Genomic DNA, 16,954 nt, shown 5'->3' with positions numbered 1-16,954 from the left:
GGCGCTTTCCCTCCCCTCCCCTTTTATTGACAGAAACCAAGGCTGGAAGGCTGGCAACACTGTTGTTATTGCCTAGCAAAGACCAATGAAGGCTTACACTTACACTCACACAGACCTTTATTGGCATATATTAGGTTACAGGGAGAAGCAAAAACAAATAAAGGAAAAATGAGTCAATCATATGTATCTATACATTGTGCAATCAATCCTTAGTTACCAAACTTCGAAACAGGGCTACCTTTTCAGTTATTTTGGATGAGGAATTATTCAGGAGATGCCGCACCTTCAAAGCATCCGAGCGTATCATGTTAAGTAAAATTGGATCTAAAAGGGTAAGATGTATATCATCATATTGGGAACAGTATAAGAGAATATGGAAGACTGAATCAACTTGAATTAGATTACATGCACAGAGTCTTGCTGACTATGGAATCCCATTATATCTACCTTAATTGACAGCAGATGGAATAGTATTGCATCTAGCAAGTGCAAATGCTCTGCACAATTGTGGGGCATGGAGGGGTGATAAATAAGAAGGCAGATGGTCAATAATTGGAAGAATTTCAAAATTCAAGGGGGAGCAGGATTTATTTGCATTACTGACTAGTTTTTGTATTCCAGTATCCAGGATTCTATGTTTGATTAACTGATATGCAATTGTAAAAGGAAGCATATACAGAGAATCCATGGATAGTCCCATTGTAATTATTTTCTTCTCTATGTAGGCAATCCATTTGGGCGATACTGAAGGCATTTATTTCTTAAAACTACAGGTGCTGCTTCTGTCATTTGGAGGGGGTTAATCCTCCATTGTATTATTTTTAGTTTTCAGATTTTCCTGCAGACCTGAGGCTTTTTCAGGTTTGTAGAAAAATCTGTCCTGTCTGTTCATGTCTTCAGTCTCTGGATTAAAATATCCACAGATTGGCCACTTTGAGGATTGGATATATTGATTTGGGTCTAGGTGTTATATCACACAATACATCTAATTTTATTGATTCATCCTCTTGTACCCAGCTTCAGCAAGATTGCTACAACGTGTACCCCCTGTACAAACAGGACTGCAAAATATATGGGCTATGAACATGAGTCCCTCATAGTGAATGTTTCACAAAACTGCCAATTTCACATGATACACAGCAGGTCATAAACTCAGCAGGAGCTTTGTGCTGTCCAGCAAGAGATCATTGTAGTTGTCTATATTTATTTATTTATTTATTAGTTTTGATTTATATCCCACCTTGCCGGGGCAAGCTGGCTCAAGGCGGCATACAACAAGTTAAAATATAATAAAAATTCACATAAACAACATTTTACATGAGGTGCTAGTATGTGCAGATGGTGCCATAAAATGGTCCAGTGTAGGAAGGCCAGTATCCAAAGTTGTAACATGAGGGCCGTAACATGTTCAGTTTCCAATAGCTTATTCATCAGTGCCGGCTCCTAATCAAAGGCCTGGTGGAAGAGCTTCATTTTACAGGCCCTGCAGAACTGTAAAAGGTCCCACAGGGCCCTGATATCTTCCAGGAGCTCGTTCCACCAGTGTGGAGCCACCACTGAGAAGGCCCTAACTCTGGTGATGGCCAATCTGGCATCTTTCAGACCAGGGAGAGTCAAGCAATTTTGCAACCGTGACCTCAGTGCTCTCTGGGGGAAATATGGGGAAAGGCAGTCCATCAGGTAGACAGGCCCCCGACCATATAGGGCTTTAAAGGTCAAGACCAGCACCTTGAAGTGAATCCGGTATGCTATTGGCAGCCAGTGCAGTGCCTTCAGCACAGGCTGGATGTGATCTCGTATAGAGAGACCCATCAACAGCCGGGCTGCTGCATTTGCACTAGCTGCAACTTCCAGATTTGGGACAAGGGCAGCCGCATGTAGAGAGCATTGCAGTAGTCCAATCTCGAGGTGACCATAATATGAATCACTGTTGCAAGGTCATTGCGTTTGAGGAAGGGAACCAACTGCCTATCAGCCATAGATGGTAAAAGGCTGCCTTGGCAGTGGCTGCTACTTGGGCCTCCATTGTTAAGGCGGCAGCCAAGAGCACTCCCAAGCTCCTGACTCTCAACACTGGCATCAGTGGTGCCCCATTGAAAGTCGATAGTGGGATCCCTACCCCCGGCCCGCTCCGACTCAGGCACAGGACCTCCGTCTTCATTGGATTCAATTTCAATTGGCTCAGTCTAAGCCAGCCCGCCATGTCCTGAAGTGCCCAATCCAGGTTATCTGGGGTAGAGTTGGACTGGCTGCCCAACAACAGATATAGCTGGGTGTCATCTGCATATTGGTGACACCCTAGCCTATGCCTCTGGGCAAGGGGGCAATTGTAAATGTTAAATAACATCGGGGATAGCACCACCCCCGGAGAACCCCACAAACCAGTGGGTACCTCTGGGATGTCTGCTCCCCTAACACCACCCTCTGTCCCCGACCTTTGAGAAAGGAAACAAGCCATCGCAGGGCAAGCCCCTGAATCCCAGTGTCGTCGAGGCGGTGGATCAGTAACTGATGGTCGACCATGTCAAATGCTGCCAACAGGTCCAACAACAACAGTACCACCGTGCCGACCTGATCCAGATGCCTCTGGAGGTCATCTGTGAGGGCGACCAGTGGCGTCTCCATCCCATGGCCTGGTCAAAAGCCATACTGGAACGGGTCTAGCATGGAAGTGTCATCCATAAAGCTCTGCAACTGAATCACCACCACTTCTCGAGTAATTTTTCCAAAAAGGGCAAATTGGAAACCGGCTAATAGTTGGCCAATTTGGCCGGTCCAAGGATGTTTTTTTCAAGAGAGGGTGGACCATCGTTTCCTTGAGTGCCCCCGGGAACAGTACCTCAGCAAGGGACTTGTTGATAATATCCGTGAGGGCCCCTCAAAACCCCTCATGGCCAGCTTTTAAGAGCCATGAAGGGCACGGATCAAGGCTGGGCATACCATTGAGAGCAATCTGTTGACTTCCTCAAGGCTGAGTGGACTGAAATAATCCAGAATAGAACCAGAAGACATGTATGGAGTCTCGAGCTCACTCACTGTCTCAACTGTGGTGGGGAGATCGCAGCAGAGCAACAGGACTATCTGCAAAATAGCTCACAAAAGCCTCACAGCCAATATCCAATTCCCTAGCATTTGGTCTGCCCTGTGGCAGATCTGTTAATGACCGAATAGCTCTAAACAATTGTGCTGGGCGTGAGCTAGCAGACGCAACCGTGTCCGTGTAGAACTCTCTCTTCGCGGCTTTGACTGCCATCTCATAGGATCTCATAAACGTCCTATAAGATGCTCTTGTTGCTTCATCATGATCATGCTACCACCATCTCTCTAGTCGTCTGAGCCCTCATTTCATCAGCCGCAACTCTTGGGTAAACCAAGGAGCCCACTTAGAGCGAGGGCGCAGAGGGCGTCGGGGAGCGATCTCGTCGATGGCTGCCGAGAGCTGGCCAGTGGTGGCTTGCATCAGTCCTGCAGGGACATGCAGAGTATTTTTATTTACCTCATTAATTACAACAATCCCTTCACATCTGGAATGTGAAGTCAGAATTTCCAGGTTACATATGTGGCTGCTTTATATTGAGTCAGGCCATTGGTCTATCAGGATTAGTATTGTCTATTCTGACTGGTAGCAACTTTCCTGTGCAGGGTTGTTAGTCGACTGAAGGGGGGGGGATCCTGGCCTATTAATAAAGACTTATTGAGTGGAAATAGGCAACTGAAGCTTTTTATGGCATAAAGGTAGATAACAGCCCATTGAGACCTTATTAAAGAGACAGCACTTTTTTATCTAGGTTGTGAAAGTATAAACCCTATCTCAGAATCTCTGTAGAGGTATTTCACATTATTTACTACCTAATCATTTTAACGGGTGTTGCTGTTAGTTGAACCAGGGACCCTCTGCATGCAAAACAGATGCTTTTCCACTAGGGCTGCTAAGTGTTGGAAGTTCCAGGTGCGATATCCCTGCCTCAGGCTCCAGACTTTGTGGCAAGAGAGACTAGAAAGCTGAGCCTGCCTCAGCGGGAAGGGCGGAGTAAAAATCAAATGAATAAATAACTCCCCGGCACGATCAGATGCCGGGGAGGAAGAGTCGGATGGGAGGGGGAGTCTGCATGCACAGTACAGCCGGGGGCCGGGATGCGCCGGCGCAAGGACGCACCGGCCGATCCCACGGCCCAGCTTGAGGCGCTGTACTGGATACAACCACCTAGGTAGGTGGTTCTTTTTTAGTGCACATTATCTGAGGTTAGGACAGATCTGGGACGGGCAGGCAATGATTCCCAGATGTTGCCGTGGGATCACGCCCGTTTGCTCCGCCCCCGTTCCATCCCCCTCCCGGCCCAAACCGCCTTGTATGAACAGGGCCGTAGATTGTGTTCTCAGGGACAATTTCCTGCCTTCTGTTCTCGCTCAGTTGAAGATGAACTCTCTCCCTGTATGCACCAAGAGGGACAACATACTGTCCTCTTGGCACCATAAGGCAGATGGCCCTCTTACCATCTGCTTCCATCCTCAGACAGTAAGTTAATACTGTATCCTGCTCCTACTCTTTTCTATCCAAAAGTGTACTTCTCAAATAAAGAGAGAAGTATTTCTCTTCTAAACTTGTAACATGGCTCTGTGTAGACTAAGCCCCTACAAATAATGGTTTTCAGGCTGACTTCACTTCTGGGGAAAATCCAGCAACGTCAGAACTCCCTAGGAATCCTAGAGCTGTGGCTTTTCCCCATACCAGATGGGCTGCCATTTTTACTAGCCCTAACCCTGTCCTTTCAAAACACTTAAACAAGTGACACTTTCCCCCATTTTTCTGTGCACCAAGAGAACTATAATTTCTGAAGAGTAGGTGGCTGTTAAAGACATAGCTGCAAAGTTTTAAAAGTTGGCAGTGTTAGAGTGAAGCACAGTCTTTCCTTGCAAACAGAACTCTGGCTCTGCAGACTTTAATGAGTTCATAGAAAGGAGTGATTTTGGAAGGTGCGTATGCTACAGCAGGGCCAGCCCGAGGTTTTTCTGTGCCCTAGGCGAAACTAGCGTGCGCCCCCAGGCGAGGTTGCCTTGTGCCCCCCCACACCTTGGGGACCCGCCACCGCCACGTGCCTCTACATGCACCCATGAAGAAGTTTCCATGATGACACTCCAGACTGGGAGAAAGGCAGGGAGGGAGGGCAGAGGGCACAGCAGGAGGTGGGGAAGGGATTCCTCCCTTGCCCCCCCCAATTCTCTTTAGAGGCAACCATCCACCCGCCCCCAGCCACCGCCGCTGTGCAGCACCAATCTGGAGCGCACCCAGCTCAAGCCTGGCCAGCTTCCAGCGGCAGCCAACCCACACCCCGCAGCCTTAAAATAGCCCCCTCCCTGGGCTGACAATGAGGCACGGGGCGGCGTGCCGCTGGGCGGCTGAGCTAGAGGCAGGCGGACGGGCAGATGGGCGGACGGGCGGGGAAGCCAGAGCACCACGCCGTGCAGACCAGCAGGCCAGGCGGGAGGGGAGGGAAAGGGGGGTCATAGTGTCCCTGACCCAGGCTTTTGGTGCGGTGGGTGGGTACAGTTTGGTGCCCCTAAGGGCCGGCGCACTCTAGGCGAACACCTAGTTCGCCTAGTGAGCAAGCCGGCCCTGTGCTACAGAGACCATTCTGTTTTCTAATTGCATGCAGTAACAGAAGAGCACTGGATACAGCCCATATGTGTGTCTTTGTGGAGGGGGAAGTAGTCATGAATACACTCCCGATTCAGTGTTAGCAAGAGGTTATTCTAGTGCACACACACACACAGCATAATGGATGCATCTGTCTACATTATTGCAAACACACACACACACACAGCATAATGGGTGCATCTGTCTACATTATTGCAGCAAGATACAATAGAGAACAAATGTTAAAGAAACTGCAGGGCCACAAGCCAAATGTTTCATAAGGCAAACAATTCTGTGCCAAGCTGTGTTGCAATCAGCAGGACTAAAGGGCAAAGCTAAGGACTTAAAGCCATACTGATATTTCAGAACAAAGTTTGAGCTGGACTCAGACTTTGTTCTGCTGCTTCAGACCAGTACAGCTACCCACCTGAACTGATATTGCAGAGTTTTACCACGCGTTGCATGTGTTCCGTGCTGTAGGATTATCAGTCTTCATTCAGAGGTTTTTAAAGAGCAAGAATTTAATGGGCTTTGTGTGCCCAGGAAAGGCAGCACCTGCTGAATTTTTGCCTGTCCTGCAGATGAGAGAGCAAAACAGAAGGCATTGCTATCTTCCTTTCTTTTAAGGTTTGCAGAACATACAGCCTGAGCAGTAAATTGGAAGTAAATCTATTTGACTTCAGTGGAGTTTACTCCCCAGTAAAGGTATGCAGGAGTGTAGCCTTAGCCGAGTAATGTACAATTCTTGCTGCATACGAAACAGCTGCTGCTCTGAGGGTGACGATTCATAAATCTGATTGTTACAAGGGATGTTTATACTTTCATTAAACTGATAGTTTTTAAGGTGCCACAAGATTCTTTATTGTTTTTGATGCTACGTACAGTGAGTCATCAGACATTTTCCCAAGGGGGTGCAGCTCCTGACCTCCCCCTCCAGCAATGGTTTAACACCTTTAATACCACTCTTTTTTATCACCTTATCACCCTGACAAGAAACAAAAATTGTTACGCTTTTGACTGCCATGCAGTTAATATAAGTAGAGGGGTGTTAGGTGACATCCAGAAGCAGCACGTTTGTGTTTATCTCTGAAGTTCCAAGTTCACTTGTGAGCTCCTGTTCGTTCTGCCTCCTCCTAACTTGGGGGGGGGGGTTACCAAAGCAAGCGGTTATTTGCGAACTTCAAGCTGTAAGCTTCTACAGACTTTTACCTCTGAGCACACAGCCTACTTTTTTAGTTCAATGCATCAGTTGTACTTTTTTTTTTCTTGCTATGTGTTTGTTCATCCAATCACAGCCTTGCATGCAAATATACTATAGCCTGTTCAGATAAAAAGGCACAATTAAATCTAAGCACTCAGTCAGGGCAAAAACCACTGAACTTTTCTGAAACCTCCTTTCACCTGCTTTCCAGGCACAAAACATGTCAGCCGAAAAACCGTCTTTGCCTGCACCCCTGACTGATCTGAAGATTAAATACACCAAGGTAAGTGGTGTTTATGTTGGTCAACTTTCCTCAAGTACCGATAATAGTAAAGGTTATGATGTTGCACTAGTTGCTGCTGTTGTTCTGTATAAGCCTGTAGCTCCTGCTTGAGACTGGCTGACAAATGTTCTCCTCTGTTGTCGTCTGCATGCCACTGTTGTTGATCCTGTATTCTGATCCTTACTAGAACTCAGTAGACATTGCAGTTGCTCTTGCATGACCAAGCGAATGTAAAGATGTAACAAAAGCATCTTAGGCCTTTTGGTTCTAAGCATACATTATCAGCTGTACTCCTAAATGCACTTATGAACATCCCATTCATGTTTACTCAGGAGTAAGTCCCTTTGAATTCAGTGGTGCTTACTCCCAAGTGGCCGTGCATTGGGTTGCACTTAAAGGAGAACTTACCTGAAGCCGGTCTTGAAGAGGATCCAGCTGGAAATTACATGGAAATCCAGACAAACCCCAAAGTTAGTTGACAAAAGCATCTTGAAGAGCTGGGGGGTACCAGAGAGCACTAATGCTGGCCTGCGAGCAATATACACAGCATGCTAATAGTGAATGTGAATTTGACATGTATTTACTCCTTGTTCCCAGCAATTTTCCTTGAAGATAAATAGACTCCAATTAAATCGGTGGCAGTTTGCTTCCAGTTAAGTGCATATATTCGTGATTATGTGCATTTAAACAAATTAGGCACATTTTGCAGCAGTAGGAGATGAATTGTCCCTGCCCATAGGCTTCCAATCTGTTCTTATTTGGGGGTTTGTTCTTTGTTTAGAAAAAGACCTCACATACTAGGCAAGGGAGGGAGACAGAAAGGTGTCCTTGGCTGGAGCGCCTAACCTCAGTCTAGTTAAGCTGAAGGACTTGGGGTTGATTTGTACTCCTGTGTCAAGACTGAAATTAAGAGAATTTCACTCCAGTTAAGCATGCTTAGGCTCATGAGGCTGGGTTTTATAGACTTTAACTTGAAACCATGCCTTTTGGCTTCACTCTATAAATCACTTTCTAACCTGATCCACAAACTCTTTTAAGCAGCTGCATTTAAACCAGTTAGGTATCATTTACTACAGGGAGGCTAACATGGATTATATTTATGTGTTCCATACTTTTTATGACACTATTTTAGAAAAAGTTGGTGCCTCTTCTGAATTTATTACAGAGTGGCCCAGTCATCCAGGTGAGATCGGTGTGCAGCTGTAGGCTTCCCTATATTGGGTTGGATCTTCGCAGCTTTTCCATTGGTGAAAAGCTACATGGGATAGGGACAGCAGTGAGAAGGGGGACTGCGCAAAATCTGATAGGGTTCAGTTCATCGTTCTCTTGCTAGAGCCATTTCTAGGTGTTGTTTCTGGCATTCTTACCTCGTGTAGCAGGATAGCAAGCTATGCAATCCTCCTAGTATGCATGAGTGCCATTCTGTGGTAAATACGGAACATGCATGTTTTCCAGCTGCATGGTACCAGAAATGCGGGGGGGGGGATGTTTAAGGATACACATTTATAAGGAGCAAAGCTGAAAAATCTACACATTGTCCATGTCACATAAAATGGTGATCGTGCATACCAAGAGGATTGCACATAGCACACTCTCCCGCTATACAAGAGAGGACCACCAGAAATGTGACTCCTGAAAAGGGGTCAGCTCAATTGCAAATGTCTATCTGGATGCAAAGCACCTAAAGTAATCTTCATTTGCACTCCAAGTGTGGAATGGGAATGCATTTTCCGGTCTTGAATGAAGGGGGGAATATGCAGCTTCATCCACTGTCTCATTAGATACTTTGAACAATTTGTGTTGATGGAAGACAGTGTGTATACAGGACTGGTCCATGCATATACTGGAGGGGGCTCTTAAATTAAAAATAGCCCTGTTCTCACTGTTGGTGTGTGTGTGTGTATCCTAATAAACCTATATATATCCTGCTAAGCAATGTAACAGAACAGAAACCTTTATTGGCATAACACAGATAACCAGAACAAAGGCAAAATTTAAGGAATAGTACTAAAACAACGACAACCAATATTCCCATTATCTTAAAATACAAAGCAATCCTAACATGGTTTACGAGATTTACAAAGTACTACTCTTGACTTCCATACATAAGTCAAAAATTCAGCAACAGATAGTGTTATTGCTGGACTCTTGTCTGCTAGAAAGAAATTTAAATCCCTATCCAGAAAATCTCTCTGCACAGGGAGAAGTGGGCGGATCAAAACATTGCGCATAGCGAGATATTTAGGACAGCGAAACATGTAAACTCTGCAAATGAGCCTGCATTACAAGCAAAAGTGCTGTTGCAGATTCTTTCAGTGGAGGTGTGAGAAGAAGCAGGTGAAATAGACTGTTAGCTAACCCTTAAACTAGTTTAGTGTAATGGTTAAGTGTGCGGACTCTAATCTGGGAGAACCGGGTTTGATTCCCCGCTCCTCCACTTGCACCTGCTGGATGACCTTGGTTCTGGCACAGCTGTTCTTGAAAAAGAGCAGTTTCTGTCAGAGCTCTCTCAGCCCCACCTACCTCACAGAGTATCTGTTGTGGGGAGGGGAAGGGAAAGGAGTTTGTAAGCCGCTATGAGACTCCTTCGGGTAGTCAGGGTATAAATCCAATCTCTTCTTCTTCTAGTCTTTTTCTTCTCAGTTCCTTTTGTATTGCAGTTTTCTGTAGATATCTCTGCACTTTGAACAGATACCTAGCAACCTCATTTGAACTTTTTGCCCTCTGAGGTTTTCATGTGCTGAGAGAAAGAGAAATTAGTACAATTAATATGTGCATTACACAGACCCTTTGCTTATCATTTTAAAGAACGTAGGTATCTACATACTGTGGTAAGAAGCAAAGGGCACCAGTGAACCAATGTAGTCTTGTCAGCTTTCTAACTGACCACTGTAGTTATGCCTATAGTCAGTACAGTTACATGCAGACACTGGCAGGGAATAATGTTTAGGTTGGGAAAAGTTTCACCAACTGATTTCTGTATACTAAATGGTTAAAAGAACAAAGACATGTCAGGCCAGTTTTCCTAAGGTCAGTTAAAGCCAAAGCTGAACACTTTTAAATCTCATTAGTTTCACGGGATAAATCATTTGGATTTAAATTTGTTTAACTTCGTCTGGATTGTGTCCCAAATGCATGCTGTTTCTCAAGCAAAGTAAGGCAAAAACAGGGAATTATCTTCTGGGATGTTATTAAAGCAAAAAGAAAAGTCTAAAGCATTGATATGGAAATCTACATTTTATCTTCATTTTCAACTTGTATAACTGAAAGTCTTCTAACATTAAAGATTAATAATCCCCCCCCTCAAATTTCCCACTTTGTCCACACCTGTAATCACCCCACAGCAGGATCCACTTCAGTGGCCTTTCATCCCACAGCCATGATTTCAGTGTTTGTATTTCCTCAAGGGTGGCTGAACTGGGAGGAGAACCTGGCAATATTTAACAAGTTGCAGAAACTGCAGCATGTAGCTGATGGCTTGAACTCCCTTGATCCTGAAATACATCAGTTGCTCCAGAAAGTATATGCTAGAATCATGGGAATAAGGCTCTTACTGGTATGTTTAGTTTGCAGAGGGAAAATGAAATTGCCACTGAAGAAGAAAAAAACAAACTTTTTTTGTACAAAAATAAACTAGGGATCCCCAGCCATTTTGAGCCTGTGGACACCTTTGGAATTCCGAGACATGTGGTGGATACAGCCACAAAATGGCTGCTTCAGCTTATCTTCAGTCACCCAGTGAAGGTCACTTTGTAATGCTAGTAGCAACATTTTGATTGGCTGTACAGATCCTTTAAATGTCCGGTAGCCAGTCAGAAGTCTTGCTGGGCAAAAACCTCCCCTGGCCCTGACCACTTTCTGAAAACCCTTAGTGCGCACCAGGAATGGTATTGGCGAGCTCCATGGCACCCACTGGGACCATGTTGGGGACTATTTGAACCCTTCTTCACTGACCTCTGTCCAAATACTTAATCAGCTGAACATTCCCTATGCACCTGCAAAATAAACCAATATGTCTTTGTTGCCAGCTAACAATCGTTGACTTGGATGCACCAGAGCATTTCTGTAGACAGAAGGATTTCCAGGCATGGACTGTGAGTGTCTCACTCCCTTCCTCCACAGCTGCCCCAAATGACCCCGAAATGTGGTTCTTGGGGGGTCTGTCCCCAAGTAGCAACATTTCAGGGGATATTTTGGGCTGCCATATAAAAGGAAAGCGAGAAAGTCATGCTCAGCATCAGCAAGTGGAAATCTTCTGTCCACAGAAATATTCTGGTGCATCCAAGCATAATTTCCCCCTGACTTTGATTCAAGGAGCTTTTAAACCAACCCTTGCAGTGACATGGTTTCCCAAAGACATCCTGTACTCTAGTGGATATCTGAAGGTTGCCCCAGTTTCAGTGCATCTTTTTCCATTGGTACCAAGAGTTCACCCTGAGAAAGTAACATGAGGAGGGAGATGTGAGTTGTGTCAGTAACTAGGATCACTTCCATGTCAGAAAATGAACTGGGGTTTGTTCGGAATTTCCACAAGGCATCATGATGCTTTCGTTAACCTTCCAGGTTTTCTCTCAGTTTACTGCAAACTTTTCTAAACCTTTGACTACAGTCTTTCAAAAAAAAAAAAGTTGTAGCAAAGCAGGGGGGATATCATGTGGTCCTGCCCGCATTGGTGCCCATACCCTGCTCCAGCCCCTCTGTGCCCATTATCCCCCCCTTTTCCACCAGAGGGTTTTTTCAGTCTGTTTTCTTAACTGGTAATTGACATATTGCTCAATATCTCTATTCCCAATTAAGACAAAAGGAAGCCCCTTTGATAGTGCAGAGAGGACAGAAGTGACAGTGGAGGGGGGCAGGGGGTTGGAGCAGGGGAAGTGCAGGAAAACCCACCATATGGATGCTCCATTTCCATGTGGAAACAGCCTAGGAGAAGTAATAGTAAAGCATAATCTGCAGTTACATGATAAGACAGACATCTGGACAGGTACTCTCCCCAAACATCTTGAGCCTTTCTCCCACAAATCTTAACTTTTTATATTGCTAAGAATACTTATGATTTCACCACTCTATACCAAGTCATCGATCTGTCTATGTCTTGACATATCTTTCTATGTAATAAACGCATATACAAACATGTGTCACAAATATGGAGAAACAAGAGGCGGGACCTGCAATACTCGTGGGGGGGAAGTATTCCCCACAGCTCCCGGCCTGAGAAGCGGCAGCAGGTGAGCCCATCCTTCTCCCTCCCTGTCTCCCTCCCTCCACCCCCAGTGGCGGCAGTGAGGCCAGCCCGCCAACCTTTCTCCTTCCCCCTTCCTCCCCTTACTTACTTACCGCAGGTAAGCCTTCTACCCACCCCTTCCTGGCCCCGATGGCGAGGCCCATGAGGCTCAAAGCTGCCAGGCACACAAAACCTCCCCCCCCCCACAGTAACAGCGGTGAGGCCTCAGCTCGGCCCGCCAAGCCTCCCCCTCCCCTTTGCTATTAGATATATAGATAGTAGCGACTAGAATATAATTTTCACTGAATCACTCTGTGGCTCTCAGCTTAATAACATGAGCCTTGAATACGTTCCTTGCCTTTCACAGTTATCAAAAGGGCAAGGCACCCAAAACAAACAGCGGCCAAGTAGAGCAAAAGACAAAGGAGAATACTGCTGATGAGCATACCCTGGTAGGAACATGGGAGAGTCTCACATTGTACTTTTCAGGGATGAGTTTGTCTTCTGCAAGTTCCTTGGGACATATGAGACAGCTATGAGACAGATTTTTTATTAAATCACACTGATTTGGTATCAGAAACTTTTGTGAATATCAATATAGGATGTACAAATCCAGTTCCTAGACATAAGTGCCAGTCAATGTTTTGGGCAAGAGTACCACCAATTAAGCAAATGTCATGGTAATACACATAGCATATATATGCAGCTCACAGTACCTGCTTCCAAGGCTATTTCTTGGAGTGGCTTTGCTTCTAACATGGTGAGCCATGGAGCCTGCAGAATTTGAGCACAGAGAGGGCAAATAACAAGGCAGGTTGTAATCAGTGCTACCGTTAGTGTTTCAGGCCTTTCCTACCTCTGCTCACTGTGTCATAAATCACTGTAGATTGTTGCTGTTTGCATGTCTTGGATCAGGACACAGTCAACTATCCATTGTTAATGACATGCCAGTTACTGATAAGCCCTAATTTTACCTTCCAAGGCAATTTTATACCATTGTTTGTGGGCATTTGCTTGGGTTGGTGGATCACAAGCACAGTGGAATAATTACATGACCATTTCACTCTGTAATAAAGTTGACATGGACCAGTCCAGCCGCCGCCATGCAGCCAATTTGGATGCAAGAACTGGCCTAACTTACCTTCTCCAAATGTCCTCACTTAAATGGATTGTAGGTTAGACTAAGGGTATCCTCAATTGTGGCTTGATCCTGCATTCCTTCCATCAAACTAAGAGTAAATGAAAACCCTTACTAGAAAAAACCCTGGCAGATAAGGAATGCAGTGCCTTTGAAATACATGTCCTGGTAAATATTTTACTTGGGTGTGCTCAGATTTGAAATAATTATTATTTAACTTATCATGTTATCCTGTGAATGTTTGATTCATGTGAACGTTCACGTGCCTTATGCTGAATTGGACCATAGATATATCAAGATCAGTATTGTCTACTCAGAAGGGCAGTGGCTGTCCAAAGTTTCAAGTTGAGCTCTTTCACACAGCCACTACCCGATCCTTTCTAGCTGGAGATGCCAGGGACTGAAGCTGAAATCTTCTGCATGCCAAGCAGATGCTCTACCACTGAGCCACAGCCTCTCACTCTAAAGTGGCAGGCTCTGATCTGGAGAAGCAGATTTGATTCCCCACTCCTCCACATGCAGCCAGCTGGGTGACCTTGGGTCAGTCACAGTTCTCTCAGAGCTGTTCTCTCAAGAGCGGTCCTCTCAGAGCTCTCTCAGCCCCACCTGCCTCACAGGGTGTCTGTTGTGGGGAGAGGAAGGGGATTGTAAACCACTCTAAGAATCCAAGTGAAGGGCGGGGCATAAATCCAATCTCTTCTTGTTCCTTCTCTTCTTCCTCCTCCATATTGGCATTTAAAATATCAGTTGCAAACCCCCATTCCGTCTTTGTCATTTTGGGGGAGAAAGCAAAAGACAATGAAAAAGTATGATTTACTAAGTAGAGAAAAACTTGCCAATACTCATCTAAGCATTACGTCTATTACATAATCTCTGGGCTGGCACACACATGATCTGTGTCTGCACAGATCAAGTGTTGTCAGTGTGTCTCTCATGTGCACAGTCATCCAAAACGGAATAACAGAGTATAATTTGATAGCCCACAATTCTTTGGTCATGGACGGTCAGGTTCTCTAGTCTTGCCCTCCCACATTGTTCTTCAGACAGAGATCCAGAGGGTCTGGAGTGTATTTTGCTGCACAATGTGACCTTTTTTTTTCCATGGGAAGTCAGGCTGTACTACGAGAGACTCTTGGCAACAAGGGCTTTGCAGTGACAGATCTTGAACCTGCCAGTGAATTGTATAAGAAAAGAGTTGTTATGTTAATGTGTGCTGGGCTTCTCATATACTGTAATTTTGTAACAGATTTATTTTCCTTATGAGTGGATTCTATGAATGAAGGCAAACTTCTTGGCCACACCTTGGTTAAAATTTAGTAGAATTACTGAGAGTGAGGAAAAAACATCTTGCAAAACCATGGTATCATTCCCTGGCCTTCCTTGGCAGAAGTAGCTCTTGGACTTTGGAATCTGAATTCTTATCTCTCCCAAGCTCACTTCAGTTTCACACAGACAAATGAACACTTTCCTCCATGACACTGAATTTGCTCAGTCTATAATGTTCCATTCAGTGGCATCAGAACCAAAGCCATCCTGAAAGGTAGATCAGGCAGAGCAGCTGAGGAGCAGCAGAAGTCTCCACATGAGCACTGCTGCAACTTAAAGATCTTGGCATGATCAAAGATTATGCATACCAGAATATTTTTAGGCTCAAAACTCTTGTTGATTCCCTCTCTCTTTTTTTAAATTCAAACTCTGTGAGTTACAGGAAGCCTACATGCTGAATTATGCTGAAGAGGGAACCCAAAGCCACAATTAACAAATTTAATATAACTAAGGACATTTTATTGGGTTTTGCTTTTCAATCCTTGTTCTTGCTTATCCAAAGCAAAAAGAACCAGTTCAGGCAAGCCCAGAACAGCTGTTGATAGCAACACATGTGCTTGTGGGCTTATTTGTTCACTTCTTGTTTTGACTGGCAACATTTCTTCCTTTGTGGAACATATGTTGTAAAAAGTGAGCACGTGAGCTATGGAATTGCCCACTGCCACCAGTCATTCTCCTGAGAGCCTGTCCAGGGATAGCACAATATCCCCACAGCCCCACAAACTCTTTGGTGCAATACCATTTAGTAGACTTTGTCCATGTAGTGAGAAACCTATTGACGACTGTCTTGGAGAAACCTTTAGTTGCCTTGGTGTCCTCTAGTTACAATTGCTTGGATGAGTTCCAGTTTCAGCCACCTTGGGGGGACATGGGGCAGGGTCTTTAAAGAAGTGTGATCTTGTGCCTGCATGCCATACCCTAGAACCATCTGGTCAGGGGATTTGGTCAACATCATAGTAAATGTCTTATTACAGGAATGGTTCCCCTGCAATTCCTGTCAATGAGGCAATGCTCTTTTAATCACCACTGGAAACTGTATCCAGTCCAGAAAGCAGCAGTCAGGTAATTAACCAGGACTTGTTGCAGTGAACTTCTATCTCTGCTTTAAAAAAAAAAAAAAAAAAAACCCTGCTGGCTGCCAGTTGGTTTCCAGGTGCAATTCAAAACACAACTGTTGAACTTTGAAGATTGCTGAGATTAATATATCCAAAGACTCACCCTCGCCTACATGGACGTGTCTGTGTGTGGAAATATTCTTCACAGTCTAAAAACCCCACCATTTGAAGTAAGGTGAGGGCAAGGGTGGCATAGTGGGTTAGAACGTTCTAGCATCTGAGAGACCTGGGTTCAAATCCCCACTCTGCCATGAAGTTAACTGGGTAACTTTGAGCAGTTACGCTCTCTCAGCGTAACCCACAACACAAAGTTGCTGTGACAATAAAATGGGGAAACGGAGAACAATATATGCAGTCCTGAGCTCCTTGTAGAAAGATGTGATAAAACAGTACTTAGTAAGTACATGGCAACAAGGAACAGAGCCCTTTTCTAGAGCTGTGCCTAGACTTTGGAATATCCTCCCCTAGTCCTCTCTTTCTTTCTTTTTCTTCTTTGTATTTGGTTTTTAAATTGGTATTTGATTGTCCAATAGTTTTGTGTTTGTGTTTGATTTCATTGTTTCTAAAGACCTTTTCAGTTATCTTTTTACCATGTGTGGGGAGAATGTGCTACATGCAGTCCTTCAGGCACCTTTTTGCCTGAAAGGTGCAACATGCAGATTTTCAATTGTGTACCAGAACCCTGGGGGTTCACTCCATACACCAGAGAAATCGTAATGACTGATCGTGTGTGCCAACTCGGGTGATTTGCAGTGGCTTGTCAGGGCACCATCATCACTGCAGTGACTGTTGCAATTTGCAGCGGTACAATAGCCAAGCTATGATTTACAATAATGACACAAGAAGATAATAGTTGATGCTAGCTACAAAGCCTTCAGGTCAACTCTAAATAAGTAGTGATAAGTAAATGCTAACAGAACTTCAAAAAAATGTCTGTTTCATATGTTTCACAATTTTCTCTATCACAGACAGATATGAATTTGACATATTTTCGCATCATACGTCTCTGTTACATTAATATTTACTTTTGTT

At 44.7% G+C, this 16,954-nt stretch overlaps 1 protein-coding gene across 2 annotated transcripts in view; it reads left to right on the top strand.

Moving 5' to 3' along the window:
- Nucleotides 1-16,954, top strand: part of ALDH1A1 (aldehyde dehydrogenase 1 family member A1) — a 41,903-nt gene that overhangs the window by 2,834 nt on the left and 22,115 nt on the right. The window contains exons 1-2 of one of the 2 annotated variants that reach the window (XM_015412770.1): nt 6,154-6,340; nt 7,048-7,119. In XM_015412770.1, the coding sequence (XP_015268256.1) occupies nt 7,057-7,119 (63 nt within the window). In that variant the 5' untranslated portion in view covers nt 6,154-6,340; nt 7,048-7,056. Of the gene's footprint in view, nt 1-6,153; nt 6,341-7,047; nt 7,120-16,954 lie in introns of those variants that run through there. The other variant, XM_015412769.1, reaches the window with a different exon arrangement.

Source organism: Gekko japonicus, unplaced genomic scaffold (assembly GCF_001447785.1).
Source record: "Gekko japonicus isolate JY-2015 unplaced genomic scaffold, Gekko_japonicus_V1.1 scaffold705, whole genome shotgun sequence".
NCBI lineage: Eukaryota > Metazoa > Chordata > Lepidosauria > Squamata > Gekkonidae > Gekko > Gekko japonicus.
Note: the sequence above shows the minus strand (reverse complement) of the source record. Positions and strands in the feature narration are given on the sequence as shown.